The sequence below is a fragment of the Thunnus albacares genome, chromosome 22 (assembly GCF_914725855.1).
Source record: "Thunnus albacares chromosome 22, fThuAlb1.1, whole genome shotgun sequence".
In the NCBI taxonomy this organism is placed as follows: domain Eukaryota; kingdom Metazoa; phylum Chordata; class Actinopteri; order Scombriformes; family Scombridae; genus Thunnus; species Thunnus albacares.
The window spans coordinates 15,039,721-15,059,266 of NC_058127.1; the positions used below are offsets into that span (position 1 = coordinate 15,039,721).

At 38.8% G+C, this 19,546-nt stretch overlaps 1 protein-coding gene across 1 annotated transcript; it reads right to left on the minus strand.

Moving 5' to 3' along the window:
• Positions 1-1,250: 1,250 nt before the first annotated feature.
• On the minus strand, positions 1,251-19,521 carry LOC122974494 (mucin-22-like; the record flags this gene model as incomplete). Its single annotated transcript, XM_044342530.1, has 3 exons — positions 19,477-19,521; positions 3,447-3,776; positions 1,251-2,876 (listed from the first exon to the last, which is right to left on the minus strand). Coding segments are annotated over exons 1-3 (2,001 nt in total), but the record flags the coding sequence as incomplete, so codon positions are not given.
• Between the last annotated feature and the right edge of the window lie 25 nt (positions 19,522-19,546).

The following is a 19,546-nucleotide window of genomic DNA, read 5'->3' on the forward strand; positions in this document are numbered from 1 at the left end:
GTTAAGGTAGACCCACCAGCTGTTGTTCCCTTAGTTGTAGTTGAGCTTCCAGTTGTGGTAGACTCACCAGCTGTAGTTGTTGATCCCTCAGTTGTAGTTGAGCTTTCAGTTGTGGTAGACCCTGCAGTTGTTGTTGTTGATCCCTCCGTCGTAGTTGAACTTTCAGTTGTGGTAGACTCACTAGCTGTAGTTGTTGATCCCTCAGTTGTAGTTGAGCTTTCAGTTGTGGTAGTTCCCGCAGCTGTTGTTGATTCCTTAGTTGTAGTTGAGCTTTCAGTTGTAGTAGACCCCGCAGATGTTGTGGTTGATCCCTCAGTTGTAGTTGAACTTTCAGTTGTGGTAGACCCACCAGCTGTTGTTGTTGATCTCTCAGTTGTAGTTGAAGGTTCAGTTGTGGTGGTCCCTGCAGTTGTTGTTGTTGATCCCTCAGTTGTAGTTGAACTTTCAGTTAAGGTAGACCCACCAGCTGTTGTTCCCTTAGTTGTAGTTGAGCTTCCAGTTGTGGTAGACTCACCAGCTGTAGTTGTTGATCCCTCAGTTGTAGTTGAGCTTTCAGTTGTGGTAGATCCCGCAGCTGTTGTTGATCCCTTATTTGTAGTTGAGCTTTCAGTTGTAGTAGACCCCGCAGTTGTTGTGGTTGATCCCTCAGTTGTAGTTGAAGGTTCAGTTGTGGTGGACCCTGCAGTTGTTGTTGTTGATCCCTCAGTTGTAGTTGAACTTTCAGTTAAGGTAGACCCACCAGCTGTTGTTCCCTTAGTTGTAGTTGAGCTTCCAGTTGTGGTAGACTCACCAGCTGTAGTTGTTGATCCCTCAGTTGTAGTTGACCTTTCAGTTGAGGTAGATCCCGCAGCTGTTGTTGATCCCTTAGTTGTAGTTGAGCTTTCAGTTGTAGTAGACCCTACAGGTGTTGTGGTTGATCCCTCAGTTGTAGTTGAACTTTCAGTTGTGGTAGAACCACCAGCTGTTGTTGTTGATCTCTCAGTTGTAGTTGAACTTTCAGTTGTGGTAAAGTCACCAGCTGTAGTTGTTAATCTCTCAGTTGTAGTTGAACTTTCAGTTGTGCTAGACCCACCAGCTGTTGTTGTTAGTTCCTCAGTTGTAGTTGAACTTCCAGTTGTGGTAGATCCTGCAGTAGTTGTTGTTAATCCCTCAGTTGTAGTTGAACTTCCAGTTGTGGTAGATCCTGCAGTTGTAGTTGTTGATCCCTCAGTTGTAGTTGAGCTTTCAGTTGTGGTAGACCCTGCAGTTGTTGTTGATCCCTCAGTTGTAGTTGAACTTTTAGTTGTGGTAGACCCTGCAGTCGTTGTTGTTGATCCCTCAGTCGTAGTTGAACTTTCAGTTGTGGTAGACCCACCAGGTGTTGTTGTTGATCCCTCAGTTGTAGTTGAACTTCCGGTTGTGGTAAAGTCACCAGCTGTAGTTGTTAATCTCTCAGTTGTAGTTGAGCTGTCAGTTGTCGTAGGCCCTGCAGTTGTTGTTGATCCCTCAGTTGTAGTTGAACTTTCAGTTGTGGTAGACCCACCAGCTGTTGTTGTTGTTAGTTCCTCAGTTGTAGTTGGCCTTCCAGTTGTGGTAGATCCTGCAGTTGTAGTTGTTGATCCCTCAGTTGTAGTTGAACTTCCAGTTGTGGTAGATTCACCACCTGTTGTTGTTGATCCCTCAGTTGTAGTTGAACTTCCAGCTGTAGTTGTTAATACCTCAGTTGTAGTTGAACTTTCAGTTGTGGTAGACCCTGCAGTCGTTGTTGTTGATCCCTCAGTTGTAGTTGAACTTTCAGTTGTGGTAGACCCACCAGGTGTTGTTGATCCCTCAGTTGTAGTTGAACTTCCGGTTGTGGTAAAGTCACCAACTGTAGTTGTTAATCTCTCAGTTGTAGTTGAGCTTGCAGTTGTCGTAGGCCCTGCGGTTGTTGTTGATCCCTCAGTTGTAGTTGAACTTTCAGTTGTGGTAGATCCTGCAGTTGTAGTTGTTGATCCCTCAGTTGTAGTTGAACTTCCAGTTGTGGTAGACTCACCACCTGTTGTTGTTGATCCCTCAGTTGTACTTGAACTTTCAGTTGTGGTAGACGCACCAGCTGTTGTTGTTAATACCTCAGTTGTAGTTGAACTTCCAGTTGTGGTAGATCCTGCAGTAGTTGTTGTTAATCCCTCAGTTGTAGTTGAACTTCCAGTTGTGGTAGATCCTTCAGTTGTGGTTGTTGATCCCTCAGTTGTAGTTGAGCTTTCAGTTGTGGTAGACCCTGCAGTTGTTGTTGATCCCTCAGTTGTAGTTGAACTTTTAGTTGTGGTAGACCCTGCAGTCGTTGTTGTTGATCCCTCAGTTGTAGTTGAACTTCCGGTTGTGGTAAAGTCACCAGCTGTAGTTGTTAATCTCTCAGTTGTAGTTGAGCTTTCAGTTGTCGTAGGCCCTGTGGTTGTTGTTGGTCCCTCAGTTGTAGTTGAACTTTTAGTTGTGGTAGACCCTGCAGTCGTTGTTGTTGATCCCTCAGTTGTAGTTGAACTTCCGGTTGTGGTAAAGTCACCAGCTGTAGTTGTTAATCTCTCAGTTGTAGTTGAGCTTTCAGTTGTCGTAGGCCCTGTGGTTGTTGTTGGTCCCTCAGTTGTAGTTGAACTTCCGGTTGTGGTAAAGTCACCAGCTGTAGTTGTTAATCTCTCAGTTGTAGTTGAACTTTCAGTTGTGGTAGACCCACCAGCTGTTGTTGTTAGTTCCTCAGTTGTAGTTGAACTTCCAGTTGTGGTAGATCCTGCAGTTGTGGTTGTTGATCCCTCAGTTGTAGTTGAACTTCCAGTTGTGGTAAAGTCACCAGCTGTAGTTGTTAATCTCTCAGTTGTAGTTGAGCTTTCAGTTGTCGTAGGCCCTGCGGTTGTTGTTGATCCCTCAGTTGTAGTTGAACTTTCAGTTGTGGTAGACCCACCAGCTGTTGTTTTTAGTTCCTCAGTTGTAGTTGAACTTCCAGTTGTGGTAGATCCTGCAGTTGTGGTTGTTGATCCCTCAGTTGTAGTTGAACTTCCAGTTGTGGTAAAGTCACCAGCTGTAGTTGTTAATCTCTCAGTTGTAGTTGAGCTTTCAGTTGTCGTAGGCCCTGCGGTTGTTGTTGATCCCTCAGTTGTAGTTGAACTTTCAGTTGTGGTAGACCCACCAGCTGTTGTTGTTACTTCCTCAGTTGTAGTTGAACTTCCAGTTGTGGTAGACTCACCACCTGTTGTTGTTGATCCCTCAGTTGCAGTTGAACTTTCAGTTGTGGTAGACGCACCAGCTGTTGTTGTTAATCCCTCAGTTGTAGTTGAACTTCCAGTTGTGGTAGATCCTGCAGTAGTTGTTGTTAATCCCTCAATTATAGTTGAACTTCCAGTTGTGGTAGATCCTGCAGTTGTAGTTGTTGATACGTCAGTTGTAGTTGAACTTTCAGTTGTGGTAGACCCTGCAGTCGTTATTGTTGATCCCACAGTTGTAGTTGAACTTTCAGTTGTGGTAGAGGCACCAGCTGTTGTTGTTGATCCCTCAGTTGTAGTTGAGCTTTCCGTTGTGGTAGACCCTGCAGTTGTTGTTGATCCCTCAGTTGTAGTTGAACTTTTAGTTGTGGTAGACCCTGCAGTCGTTGTTAATCTCTCAGTTGTAGTTGAGCTTTCAGTTGTCGTAGGCCCTGCGGTTGTTGTTGATCCCTTGGTTGTAGTTGAACTTTCAGTTGTGGTAGACCCACCAGCTGTTGTTGTTAGTTCCTCAGTTGCAGTTGAACTTCCGGTTGTGGTAGATCCTGCAGTTGTAGTTGTTGATCCCTCAGTTGTAGTTGAACTTCCAGTTGTGGTAGTCTCACCACCTGTTGTTGTTGATCCCTCAGTTGTAGTTGAACTTTTAGTTGTGGTAGACCCTGCAGTCGTTGTTAATCTCTCAGTTGTAGTTGAGCTTTCAGTTGTCGTAGGCCCTGCGGTTGTTGTTGATCCCTTGGTTGTAGTTGAACTTTCAGTTGTGGTAGACCCACCAGCTGTTGTTGTTAGTTCCTCAGTTGCAGTTGAACTTCCGGTTGTGGTAGATCCTGCAGTTGTAGTTGTTGATCCCTCAGTTGTAGTTGAACTTCCAGTTGTGGTAGACGCACCAGCTGTTGTTGTTGATCCCTCAGTTGTAGTTAAACTTCCAGTTGTGGTAGATCCTGCAGTTGTAGTTGTTGATCCCTCAGTTGTAGTTGAGCTTTCTGTTGTGGTAGACCCTGCAGTTGTTGTTGATCCCTCAGTTGTAGTTGAACTTCCAGTTGTGGTAGACCCACCAGCTGTTGTTGATCCCTCAGTTGTAGTTGAACTTTCAGTTGTGGTAGACCCACCAGCTGTTGTTGTTGATCCCTCAGTTGTAGTTGAACTTCCAGTTGTGGTAGATCTTGCAGTAGTTGTTGTTAATCCCTCAGTTGTAGTTGAACTTACAGTTGTGGTAGATCCTGTAATAGTTGTTGTTGGTCCCTCAGTTGTAGTTGAGCTTTCAGTTGTGGTAGACCCTGCAGTTGTTGTTGATCCCTCAGTTGTAGTTGAACTTTCAGTTGTGGTAGACCCACCAGCTGTTGTTGTTAGTTCCTCAGTTGCAGTTGAACTTCCGGTTGTGGTAGATCCTGCAGTTGTAGTTGTTGATCCCTCAGTTGTAGTTGAACGTCCAGTTGTGGTAGTCTCACCACCTGTTGTTGTTGATCCCTCAGTTGTAGTTGAACTTTTAGTTGTGGTAGACCCTGCAGTCGTTGTTAATCTCTCAGTTGTAGTTGAGCTTTCAGTTGTCGTAGGCCCTGCGGTTGTTGTTGATCCCTTGGTTGTAGTTGAACTTTCAGTTGTGGTAGACCCACCAGCTGTTGTTGTTAGTTCCTCAGTTGCAGTTGAACTTCCGGTTGTGGTAGATCCTGCAGTTGTAGTTGTTGATCCCTCAGTTGTAGGTGAGCTTTCTGTTGTGGTAGACCCTGCAGTTGTTGTTGATCCCTCAGTTGTAGTTGAACTTCCAGTTGTGGTAGACCCACCAGCTGTTGTTGATCCCTCAGTTGTAGTTGAACTTCCAGTTGTGGTAGATCTTGCAGTAGTTGTTGTTAATCCCTCAGTTGTAGTTGAACTTACAGTTGTGGTAGATCCTGTAATAGTTGTTGTTGGTCCCTCAGTTGTAGTTGAGCTTTCAGTTGTGGTAGACCCTGCAGTTGTTGTTGATCCCTCAGTTGTAGTTGAACTTTCAGTTGTGGTAGACCCACCAGCTGTTGTTGTTAATTCCTCAGTTGTAGTTGAACTTCCAGTTGTGGTAGATCCTGCAGTTGTTGTTGTTGTTAATCCTTCAGGTGTAGTTGTGCTTCCAGTTGTGGTAGACCCTGCAGTTGTAGTTGTTGATCTCTCAGTTGTAGTTGAAATTCCAGTTGTGATAGATCCTGCAGTTGTTGTTGTTAATCCTTCAGTTGTAGTTGTGCTTCCAGTTGTGGTAGATACTGCAGTTGTAGTTGTTGATCTCTCAGTTGTAGTTGAACTTCCAGTTGTGGTAGACTCACCAGCTGTTGTTGTTGATCCCTCAGTTGTAGTTGAACTTTCGATTGTGGTAGACCCACCAGTTGTTGTTGATCCCTCAGTTGTAATTGAACCTCCAGTTGTGGTAGACCCCGAAGTTGTAATTGTTGATCCTCCAGTTGTAGTGGAACTTTCGGTTGTTGTAGATCCACCAGCTGTTGTCGATCCGTCTGTTGTAGTTGAACTTCCAGTTGTGGTAGAACCACCAGCTGGTGTGGTTGATCCCTCAGTTGTAGTTGAATCCCCAGTTGTTGTGAGTCCAGTGATTGTTGTTGTTGGTTCAACAGTTGAGGTCGTTTGTGCCGCAGCCGGTGTCATAGAAAGCTGATTGGCCACTATTGGCAAAGAATAAAATCTGTTGTTACACACAATTTATTTTTTCAGGACACAAAGGAAATCTTCATTTTTTATTACAGGAATCACTATCTTACGTGTAAGCACCAGTAAAGTTGATAAGATTGGTCCAACACCCATTGTGTCTGCCCTGCAACCTGAAAAATTTGACAACACAGTGACTCACTCACAAAAGCAGCACATAAACACCTAACATTTTGATAAAAATTAATGTTTAATCTGCAGTGATAATTAAAAGTGTCTGGAGAATTTTTTTCTTTCAAAGAATCTGTAAATGAAACTCGTATATTTTGTAAATGCATGCAGGAAAAGTGTTGTTAATGGATGATTCAATCAAAATAAGAGTTCCTCTTGCCTATTTCATTCAGAGTTCAGTTTCTGAGGTCAGTTTCTGCTCTTCAGGCTCAGAGTGGAATAATAATTATGTTTTAATATCTCATGTTTCTCATTGACTTCCACATGATTTGACAAAGATTAATCAAAGTGAGACACCATGCACAATACCAGAGCCCTGAAACTGGAAAAACTACTTGAGATGACACTTGTATTAATGTTGGCAATTCAAAAAGTCAGCTATAAAACAGTTCTGTAGAATATAGCTACACCTATAGATACTGTAAAATCTTTAAATTTTTGTAGAGTTTGTGACATTTAACTCATATATCTAAGACGAGACAGATATTAGTGATATATGGAAATTAACTATGGTATTTACTTTGGACTGAGTCCTAGCAGAAAGAACATTTGCAGAGAACGGTTATATTTTAATGGATTTTTCTTTTAGTAATGCCAAAAGGCTTTTTGAAGGATACCATGATGTTGAGTGATTAGCAATTACGTTAATACAAATTCATGCAAATCTTTGGTTTTATTTTAAATCTTTATATTGTTTTGACATTAGAAATCAATTTCTTTTTTTGACAAATTAGTTTTGTCATAATAACCAAGGGAAGAGGTCAAACATTAAGCAATTACAACCACTGTAGTGTGCATAACATTTTACAGCTTCTATTTCACACAGCTAATAATTATAATATTAGTCAATTATTGGTTCATTGCTATATAAATGCAAATAATTTGTGGGGTATTACCCCTAATTTTCCTACAGACAAACTCAAAAAAAGGACACCCTCTGCCCATTTGTTTTATTTATCTTACTGCTCAGTCAATCAGGTATTCAATCAAATGAAGATGTTGTTGACATAAAGTGGTATACAAATCTCAACTAAAATGCTTTGATATAAAAATTCTTTATGCTAAATACACATACGGATGCAAAAGTAATGATTTCATGTCATTTCAAATGCCACAATGTTACATCTGAAAGATGTTCTACAGATGTGTAGAAATGACAAAATGTTAAAAATTAACATTTTAATGCAGCCAAAGTTCGAGGGATTTCTCTGAATACAGTTTTAACTAACTTAATTTAAAATGGAGATTAAATAAAAATTAAATCAATATCAGCACTTACACACAGTTACAGCACTTGTTGTAGTTTTAGGTTCTTAACCACAATTATTCTCAATAAACCTGGTTTTGTTTTTTTAAGAGTTAATTGAGAATTTGATTTCATGTTGTTGGATATAAACACTAGAGTTGAACGTCATCAAAACTACATTTCCTTTTACATAATTTTGTTAACCTTGACACTGATGTGACACACTAGGGCAGGATAAAACAAGGAAAAAAGAATAGTATAGTACATACTAAGTATAGTAATACAGAATAGTAGAGCCATTTGGTGTACAATGCAGCCTTTAACACCTGCTTCAAGCTTGTATGTAATCTCAGTGTGGAAAATATTTTACACTGCAATTTAATGAAAGGTTAAAGTTTGTTTTATTCTTTGGCTGAAATATGCATCAGTGTGGTCAAGTATTTTAAAATGCAAAACTAACACATTTAGGACATAGTTTTATTACAGTTATTTACCTGTGCGCTGAATGAGGAGACTTCCATTAAACACTCAATCAGTTCAACTGTTAAAGTGCTACCAGCTACAGGTGTGCAACTAGCAGACCTTGACCCCTCACTTTGGAGAGGGGCAAGCAAAAGAGATTCATCCAATAACCAATACGGTATTGCATTAATATTCTTTCATTAAAGCTCAAGGATGGATGAAATCAAAATAGGATAAGGAGCAAAAATAACAGCTGAAAGTAATCTTATGAAGCATGATTTCACGAGAAATTGCCAAAACAATACATAATATGCAATCAAATATACATTATAGTGAAGTATAATTTACAATTTAATAAAAATATAGACACAAAAATGTACTTACCCTAAGTAATAGTCAATAATGTTTTTTAGAATAATGTATAAATATGAATAAATAATGTTAGCTCCTTATTTACTACCCTGCTGCTTCTCTGGTCCTCTGTTGCCACATTTGTTGAGGTCTTTTATTTATATCGCTGTAAACTAAAGGGAGGTGACGTTCCAGGTGGATCATGAATTTCGTTGAAATGTTTTTACATATCAATGAATAAAAAAAAGTCGTTCACTCCCTAGACAATTGTGAGCACTATTGTTAATGCATTCCACTTGGGTGAACAAACTGGGTGTGTATTATTTATTCTCTTACACAGGTTGAGCTGGTTGATATTGACAAAATATTTATGATTAATTACCACTGTATAATATGTATAATGTGATTATACTGCAGGGATGACTACCATCAAAAAGTATGAATTTCCACACATTATTACTAGAAGTTGGGGTTTCTTGGCACTTTTACTAACATTGTGGCTTACACAACTAACCACACAATTTTAACTCTGTGATGTAGAAACGCATGGCTATTGCAGCACTTGCATAAAGAATTTTACATACCCACACAGTTAATGTAAAACTCACTTAAACTGAAAAAAAAGTAAGCAAATGGACATTTATTTTTACACAAAAAAGGTTTGACTTTATAATTAGAATATTTTATTAGCTTATTTCACAGTTGACAAATACATAGTTGGCCTGGGATCATTGTTGCAGTCAAACAATAAACCATTTTTTTCAAAAGCATGATAGCACAGGGATACAAAGGGAAGGAAATGTCATGGTGTTTCAAGAGAACTCAATCCAAATTTACCATTGTTACATTCACAGATAGTGAAATTCCTTTCTGGCAGGTCGGTATACACCAAGACACACATACGTCAACAAAACATAGTGAAAGATCAATCAAAGTCCACACCTAAACACGTCTAGAACAATAACATCGTACTGAAAAGCACACCACGTCATGTATTCATGAGTCAGTTGTAAGGCATTAATTACCAGTCTACCAGAAAGGTAACCACAGCACAATTGTGAGGACTACAGGCATTAAAAAAATGTAATATATTATTTGTAATATAATATAAGATTTATGATTTTAATATGTTATTGTATATTGTATTCCTATTGTATATTGTTGATGAAAGCTGAAATACATTGAAAGCTTAAAGCTGAAAGAAATTGCTGAAGCAATGCTGAAAATGGCTGAAAAATCAGCTGATATAAACTGAAATGAATTGTTTTGAAAACTTGGAGGCTCAAATGTAAAACTGGAGCTAGGAGTTGAAGTGCATCAGCTGAAGAAGCTGAAACAGAGAGCTGAAACATGTTGCTGAAACAGTGGAAAGGCAAATGATATAAGCTGCCAAAGCTGGAAGAAGAAATAAAATGCCTTAAAACTGAGAGAAGAAATTCTTTGTATTAATATCAGACAGATGAACTGCATCCTGAAACAACTTAAAGTCTGTGTAAAGCAACAATAAATATGTTTTCTGAGTTTGACACACCACAGAGAAGTGTGTTATTAACAATCCTGCCAAATTTGAATGATTAAAAAAATCATCAAGTATATAAAATTAGGCTTCAAAATCGTGAAAAATCAAGCCGTTGTCTGCTCTCAAACGCTGGGCAGCACTTGAATGCGCTGAAACCATGCCCCAGTCAACTGTCAACTGTCAATCAAATACCACCACTATGACCTGACAAATGGATGCTACATCCCTACATGTTTGAGCCATCAGAGCCAGAATCCAATTCTGAGCCAGAAGACACTGACCTACCTGAGAATCAACCTCGTTCCTCTCAATCTGCAACAGAATGGTAATTTGTTCCTCCCATTTATAAGTTAGCAATATGTATTACTGTCTAGCATAACCTAACGTTAGCCAAATAAAGCTGGGCTATCAATAAACATAGCAAACATATTTTGTCACTTTATCAGATAGTTTTGTCTATATAGTCACAGATCAAACTAGCAGTCATCATGTGTTTTGTTTCTTGCATATTACCAAATATATATGTGCAAGAACCCCCACCATAATCAATATTAGACTAAAGTAAAATTTAACACGTATTGTCAGTTTCATTCAAATACACGTCTGCAGGTCTTCTCAATGTTTTATGTGTGGTTTTCTGAATGTCATCATTGCAACACACAAGCTGAGCAACAAAATATTCTGTAATCTGTTCAGATAACTGTACGATTGTTCATAATATAGAATTTAAAATTCATGTAGTTGACAATCTTTAGTCACACTGCGCATTGAACTGGATTTACTGTACAAGAACTTTAAGGTTTGAATTTCTTAACAGTTAAAACAGAAAGAAACAGATCTCAATTGTGTGTGTGTGCGTGTTATTTTGAAGGTGGAGACGGTTTGTGTGTTTGTATGTGTGTGTGTGTGTTTCAGTAAAAATCCCCACAAGATAGAAAAGCGAGTTTGTGTGTGTGTTTGTCTTTATCACATGGTGGGGTCCGTAAGCTGGCACAGTCACAGCGTGGGGACCAAAAATTTTGTGTGGACCAAAAATCCAGTTCCCACACACACAAAAAAAACCCAACAACCTTCAATTCAATGAAAAGAAGGTCGGGGGATGCACTGTCAGCAAAAGTGTTGTGTGCTTAGGTGTGCTTAGGAGGGGGGACTCAGTACCAGGAGCACTGAGTAGGAGTTGGTACAGCACAAACACACACTTTTCAGTAGCAGAAGACACACTTGGCTCATCTGCACATGTGCAAGCAGTCAGCTAACTGCAAAGACAGACTGTATCTGCACTGAATATATAAACATAGTTCCAATATTTATTACTGGTTATTTATTAATCATTAATCATTTAATCTATTTATCAATTGTCAAATTGACAAGTTTTAGGGTCAAATTACTTTCCCTAATCAGAATGTTTTAATGGCTTTAACTAGCTAATTGTGGTATTGCCTTTCCTCTGTTAATATATCTCTTTGTTGTTGTTTTTCCTTTTTTTGCTTTTGTAATTGACTCAAATTGACTATAAATAAATGTTGAATGAATGAATGAATATCCAATAGTATTCACACATTTTTCTGTATGTAACGCCTATAGAATAGAATGTGTAGGTCGGCACTTTTAGCACAAAGCTTAAGTTTAAGTTTATGATAAGACTGGACTGTGCTGGAGAGGGCTGAATTGAGTTGTTTCTCTAAAAGACTATCTGGCATGATATTAAGTTGCCTTTATTGGTTAGTTTGTCTTTGTTTTTATTTCAGTCTGCACTCACACAGCTTACTCAGTCTTAGGTATTAAGAGGTTTGTGTTTTCTGGGTTTTGGATTTTCTGCTGTGTTCCTGTACTCCTCCCCAGCCTGTTTTTTTACCTCCACACCTTGCCTACAGTCTCTGCATTTGGCTGTGACATGAGGGTCTGTGTGTCAACCAAACCCTGTAATGGGCAAAATAATTAACATCTTTTAGGACTGGTGAATTATTTCAATATCAAAATTAACCAAACAGGACTAATACAGTACTTACCATGATATAATAAAGAGCGCTATCAGTCAATCAAGACCAATTTTCCTGTCTTTATATTTCTCTCTTGTTCAAGTTCTCTTGAAAATAAACAACACATTTTCAGCATTAGTCCCTAACAGAAGTTTTGCTAATTGTGTTCCTCTCAGACACACCTTGTATGAGGATGGTTTTCAGGGAATCTTCCTCTGTGAATTTTACAACCAGATGTAGATGGCACCAGGTCCAAGAGAGGGTCAGGACAGGTTCTGTATGGACAGCTTAGTGTATACAGAGCTTCGAGGCCTTAAAGGCAACGTTGCTCTCTGCCCTGGTGCTGGCCTACACAGACTTTTCACGCCCTTTCATTTTGGAGATTGACGCTAACCATAGTTGCCTCGGGGCTGTCTTTTCCCAGGAAACAGAGGTGGCGTTAGGCCTGTAGCTTAAGCATGCTGAGGCATCCAGCCCACTGAGAGAAACATGACCAACTATAGTTCCATGAAGTTGGAATTCCTGGTGCTCAAGTGGACAATGACAGAGAAGTTCAAGGAGTATCTGTTGGAGCACAAGTGTTTGGTCTTCACTGACAACAAGCCATTAAGCTATCTCCACTCAGCGAAACTTGGTAACCTATTTCAGATGTAGGTCAGAGCAAACTTTTATTTCCGCAAGCTTTTAATAACCCTTTGTTAATTGCTTAACACCGATTTCTTTCAAAAGGTGAAATTGGTCAGGTTTTGGCAAGCAGCCTGGGGCAGCTGAACAGGTCTTCCCATAGGAAAGCAAAATCCAAGAAGAGATCTCATAGTTGTTTCTTTCATTTCTCCTAGATACAAATTAGCTATTTTTAAGACTAAGGTGAGACCAAAGGCTTTTTCTCCTACTTCTCAAATTCAACTCAGGAGAAACAAACACTTATAATCTCATTTATGTCTTACTCTGATCAAAACAAAAGATCTCTAAATCATCTTAAATAAGTCTAATTTAAGTCTCCTGAACATGGGACCATGAGATCAGAGAAAGAGCTCAAAGAAAACTCAGCTATGACTCCTATGATCCCATGATTCTTCTCAAATATATCTCAGTTTTGTCTCAGGGACCCCAGTGTTACTCCTCATTCAGCCTGGAGTAAGATAGCAGGTGCAGAGAGCGAGCTCAGAGAAAGGTTGGCTCAGACAAAAAAGCGCGCAGTGCCAATTAATGTCATATTGGTCATGTACACTGTCACTTCACTTCAGCTTCACTGATTGGTGGTTGACTGCACGAGTGACCGAATAACATACAAACGTCAGCAGGTGGTGGCACATGACCCCTATTTGGACCCTTAACTTTAGAGTGGACTACATTAGCTGAAGTTGATGAGTGATGAAGTTGCAGGTAAGTTTTCAACTTCTTACACATAGTTGTGTAACCGTCAAGAGTATGACATTATGCATTATGCAAGTATGCATTAACGCATGTCATGTATTGATTCAAGGCTCCCTTGTCATGTTTGTTTATTTGGTAATGTTCTTGTTACATCTTAAAAGTTATTATGGGTTCATAAAGATCGTTTTGTGTACACATCTAGTGTGTGTTTTAAGTTATATAGTGTAACGCTATCTCTGCTAGCTTTGCCATATTTCTATGGGATTTCCCATTGTATTTATATGTTGCTAACATTATGCTATGCAAGGATTACTGTCCTGTCAGCTAGTTTAGTTTGTGACGTTAAGTGTCATGTTGTGAAACAAATTTATGAAAGAAAAGTCCTGCATCCGAAACATATGTAACAGTAATCATTTTTATTGGTTAAATGTAGTTTAAAATCATCAGATAAAGTCTTCAACTGTTTCCTTTTGTTGGAGGAAAACCTCCATAAACATATTGTTAAATTTAATGGAGCCGAGCTTACCGGTAAACATCTACCTACTCCTTCTAAAAGATCATTTATGATTTCTCATAAACAGACACTAACTGATTCTGTGAACATTAAACATAATTTGATATTAATTTTAGCTCCATGTAAAGTGAATAAACATGTTTCCCAGAGGTGGGTGGTGAGTTATTTTTTATTTTTATTGCTATTATTTTTTACTTTTAACTTCATGCTGAATAATTAAAGGATAGTGACTGTCCAATTACAGTTTTTTAATTGTTGTGTTGCTTTCGTTAGGGTCCCATAGAGCAGTATGGAAAAATCTATTCATTCTTATCCTTTACTCAAGTAATAGTACTTGTGTAAAAATGAGCTCAGATAAAAGTAAAAAGTAAGTCGGTTAAAATGTACTCTGAGTAAATGTTACTACATTACATTTTTTAACTGGACCACCTTTAGGCTACCAAATACATTACATTAAATCGTGTCCAAATCAACAATAAATGCCATTTCTATAGACAGCACTTTGCAGACACTTTGCAGCCTGTGTATACAACTGATTATCAATTAAAAATATACCACAGTCACTTAGCGTACTCACCGGGTGGTGCAATAAATCATTGATTAATTAAGGTAAATACGACCTTTTTTTAAACTATGCCAATCTGCCACTGTTCACAATCTGCTAGGCCCGGCCCAGGTGTGACCCCCTGACACTCGGCCGGTGAACGTACCCAGTCAACATGTATGTTTTCCAGAGTGTCACCTGAGTGCAGTGTCACCTCTCTGCCCTCCTGAGGCTGCTGATACACCAGCGACTCTCTTTTATTCCATTCTCACACGGCTTATCAGGACTTTTTCATGTGACTTTGTGTTTACTCTGTAACAGATGCAACTTCAAATGAACAATACTTGAGATAAAAAGCACTTAAGTAAAAGTAAAATCACTGATTTTTAAATATACTCAAAAAAGTACAAGTACACAAAAAAAAACTTTCTTACAGTAACAACAGTAAATGTAATTCATTATTTCCACCTCTGGATCCCAGCAAAGATAGTCTTAACATTGACTGAAGTCTAATTTCTCTTGCCCGCCCTTTTATAGATGGGATTCTAATGATTGGAACATTGGAATTATATTGGTAAAATGAAATTCATTACAGTGACGTTAAACATAGTTTAAAGAGTTTAATTCTAAATGCACTGAAAAAGCAAACATAATGCCAATGAAAACATGACATTTTCAAGAGCGGGTTTTATATCGGCATCATAGGAGATATCTTGTTTTCTTGCAAAATGTATTGTTTAGAAGAATGACATGCTAACTTACATTGTTTTTTGTTTATTTTAGGGCATTTTGCATTTGTCACCTTTGAGTATGGCTATACAAAGAAGTCATTGAAAGTGTGACAGGATCCTGGCAGCCATGTGAGAAGTGTAGTTCAGAGTTCATAAAACTTGTGGAGAAGAAGAAGACAGGGGACATTCTTTCCAACATAAGTAAATTTATATTGTTAGCTTTTGCCATGAGATTTATACCATCTAGTGTCAACTTTTAAACCATTAAATACATTATAATGACATCATGCATTACTTACCAACTGTAGGTCACATAGCAACTTCATTTGGCAGGCGGGCTTCTATGTTAAAGTTTGACCACAAGTCTACACAAGTCTTTTATCTTCTATTTGTTGTTCAGAGCCAGAAGACTAGATTTTTGGTATGTTGTGAAAAGATCTAGAAATACATAGGTGTTTATAACCTTTGGTATGGATGCTTTTGTTTTGTGAAATACTTAACATTTGAAACCTCAAGCCCTTCTACAACAATCAATCCTTTTTTTGGGGGCCGAACCACAATGTTTAAGAGCAACTGTTTATAATCTTTGGTGTAGATCAGGGGTGGGCAAACTTTTTGGCTCAAGGGCCACATTGACTTTTAAAATTTGACAGACGGGCCAGGCCAGCACCAGATGCATACATATCAAACATAAACATAAAAAAGGCATTACAGTGTTAATACTTACATCCACTTTTAGTGGTAACAGTGTTGTTGATCACCTTTTTTGCCAGTGCATCAAAGTCTGGTGTTAGTTTTGTTGTGGCAATTCTCAGAACAGATCTGAGGTGTCCATCAGTCAGCTGAGATCTGTGGGGTGCTTTGTTGGTGTCCATCACACTAAAAGTCTGTTCACACATATATGTACAGCCAAACATTACCAGCATCCTCTGTGCCACCTTCTGGATGTTCGGAAATTTGGCTGAGCTCAATGAAGCATAAAACTCATCCAGTTTAACAGAGCTGCACTTCTCCTTTAAGACAGTGTCACATTGAAGACATTTGCTTTGAGAATAAAGCTAGCTTGGTTTTGAAGGCTCTGACGTTTATGTACATTTCATGCACAAACTGGTCTTTCCCTTGTAGCTTCACGTTCAGCTCATTCATGCGTGTCAGTATGTCCACAGCAAAAGCTAAATCACAAAGCCAATCTGTGTCACTCAGCTCAGGAAAATCGCTAGCTTTCTCAAGTAGCTCCAAAAATGAGACAATGTCTTGTTTTAGCTCCCACACTCGTTGACATACTTTCCCTAAACTTAACCAGAGGACATTGGAGTGGTAAAGCAAGTCCTGGTGATCAGCGTCAGTTTCTTCAAGAAACGTAATAAACTGACGATGTTGAAGTCCCCTCGCTCGAATAAAGTTCACAAGTTTTCCAACTGGCTTCACAACGTGGTCAAGCTGCAAAACGGATTTACATGGTGCTTCCTGGTGGATTATGCAGTGTAAGAAAATTACCTCCTGCTCAGGGTTGTCTTCTTTGCACTTTTTGAGAAAGGCTTACTGGTCCTTGCTAATTTGAGTGCCAGCAAATAACTTGCCTTCGTGCTTGATACTTGGATGGCAGTTTGTCGGATAAAGGTGTTTTGCTGAGCCTGCAAACTAGTTGCCAATCTCTGAGCCGTAGCCGTCAGTTCTTGCTTTGACTGGTTATTAGCATAATTAGCATGCTTGGTGGAAAAGTGACGGCTGATGTTGTATTCTTTGAAAACCACGGTGGTTTCTTGGCAAATGAGATATACAGCCTTGGACCGGACTTCAGTGAAAAATTATTTAGTTGTCCATTCATTATTAAACACTCGACACTCACTGTCGACTTTTCTTTTCTTTGGCCCACTCATTGCTGCAGATGGGTTCAGAGCAGTGGCAGAGTATTAACAGAGAGACGGGCTCGCAAAGTCAATGTGTCACCGTGCCTAATGCGCCACCTGGTGGCACGCCAGGCATGACAGGACATAGTCAAATGAATGCAGTCATAATTATATGATTTGATTTTGGCAATTCTGTACCAACCTTCGACGGGCCAGACTAAAAAGACAAACGGGCCGGATGTGGCCTGCGGGCCGTAGTTTGCCCACCCCTGGTGTAGATGTTTGTTGAAATAATGAATATTTGAAATCTCAAGCTGTTGTCTAATGATTAATCAAGTTAAATAGCCTGAAAAGGGAAAATAAGTCATTTTTGGTGTCAAAGTTAATTCAGTTTATGCAACCATGTTGGGAGAATCGTGAATAAATTTTTTTTAGCTGTCATGAACCACAAAGGTTGTGAACAACTGCTCTAACAGTGAACTGACATTTGCACCGTGGCTTTGTTTTGATTTTGAATAATTGAGTTAACACTGATGCTGCAAATAAAAGTTGCATGTTTAATGTAAATGCAAAATAAATGTTTGACTGAGTTGGCTTCAAATTGGTTGGTCGGTTCTTATTTCTCCCTACTGCTCCAACCCTTCATTCTCACCCTTGTCTCCCTTTTTCCCCTAAGAGGGTTTTAGGAGCAACAATTCAGATTGAGGAGATCTCAAAAAGATACACAATGGAGATCTTACTACTTTCTCAAGAGTTAAAGAAAAGACAATCCTGAGCAAAATATTTTTCCTCTAGGTTACCAGCCAGCAGGTGAAGGACTCCTATGCCAAGTGGAGGTGCGAGACTTCGGCAGAGGCAGGCACAGAACCCAGTCAGGCCTGCCAACACCAGGCCCAAAGACACCAGTGGCAGCAGGAAGTGGCACCTCCACAGGTCTATACATACATGCACACAGACACAGGAAGCAGGAACGAATCAGGAGGCATCATAGTTACAGACCTTCGTCTGAATGACAGAAGACAGCGTCCTGATTGGGGGCAATGTATTATTTAAAATGACATATTGGTCATAATAAATGCACTACCTTGAGAAGAGGCTGAATGTTTTGTAGCTTTACGGGACTGGTATCTTTCAAAAAGGATTAAATTGGTTGTGATTTAACTTACAGGTGCGCAGCATGTCCTCTCCACTGTTGTGGTTTCCTGGTTCTTTATACTTAGGAATGAACTACTGAGTTAGAGTGAAGCTTCGACACTCCAGCAACATCTTAGCATCTGAAAGAAGTTTGTTTTTTTTAGTATTTATTTAATCAGGCACTCTAATTGAGATTAAGATCTCTTTTACAAGAGAGACCTGAGAACAAGAAACATGAATAAGACAAGAACACAATCAGCAGACAGAAATAAACAAGGAATTAACAAAAAACAGTCACAAGAATCATAAAAAACATCAGGTAATGACGCTTAAAAATTTCCAAAAGGTATGTTTGAGGGCAGTTTGCAGTTCATTCCATTTAAAAGGTGCATAGTACCTGAAACCAGTTCTGCCAACATTAGTGCAAACATGAGGGATATCTATGGTTAAGTAGTTACTGAATCGTGTGCTGTCGTTACTATATTTAAATGAGACAAAGGATGTGAGATAGTTTGGCAGCTTCAAATGTTCAATTTTCAAAGTTTCATGTATTAATGGATGAATAACATGACATGTTTTTTTTCTTCTTGACTGTAAGGAAGTCCATCCAGCCGTGTGATACAAAGAACAATGATGATTTGTCCTTTGTGATAAAGCATAATGCACTATGATACATAGGATTTAACTGCTGAAGTGTTGATGGGGCAGCATGACAATACAGAATATCTCCATAGTCAAGGACAGACATGAAGGTCGACTGCACAATAGTTTAACAGATGAAAGAGGACAGACAGCCTTTGATTCTATACAAGAGGCCTAATTTGATTTTTAATTTTTGAGTCAAATGTTGAATATGAATCTTGAATGATAGTCTGCTGTCAAGCCAAATTCCTACATATTTGTATGACTCAGCAAGAGTAATATGTATAATATATTTCCTTAACGCACCAGTGTAGAAGCATGTATTACTACAAGTCACATTACCATTAATAAACATTTTTTCAAACATTTCTTAGATTCTTCTTTGTATTTTCTAACTTTTGTGGAGAAACTGGTTGCTTAATATCAATAAAAAAGTACATTATTTAAAAATATTTTGTGTGGCTAAGAAGCTACTTCCAAAACAACTCAAAACCCACCTGTATTCAGGAATGACATTTTTATCAGTATCCAACAAAAGATTATTCCCATGATCATTTTTGTTAATATTAAAATTGATTTTTTAACTTTCACTATATAATAATAGTCCCATACGTAGGAAACATAGTCACACCAAGTGGCAGTTTTTGTGACATTTTTGCTGACAGCTGAGATGCTACATATCACTAGAGCCAAAACACATCACTATATTCCTTAAATAGTATTAATCACTCCATTAATGTTATATCTTGAAAACGTATGTTTTTAAATTGATTATATGAATTGATTTATGGAGATACTGATATTTTTATGTTCTGGGTGACTTGTCACCTCCACCAAACTATTTCCAGTGACAAACATGTGAAAACACAATTCAGTTTACCCAATACCTTCATAACAGCTGTACATTTTGTCAAACAATCTTCAGGCTTTTTCAAAGATAACTGATAGACTTGTAGAATCGGTGCCGAGGCTGAGGAACACCATTCTTCAAAAAGATATTCCCTCATTTGGTGTTTTGATGATGGTGGTGGAGAGCACTGTCTAACACGTCAGTCCAAAATCTACCATAGGTGTTCGATTGGGTTTAGATCTGGTGACTGTGACAGCCATGGCATATGATTCACATCATTTTCAT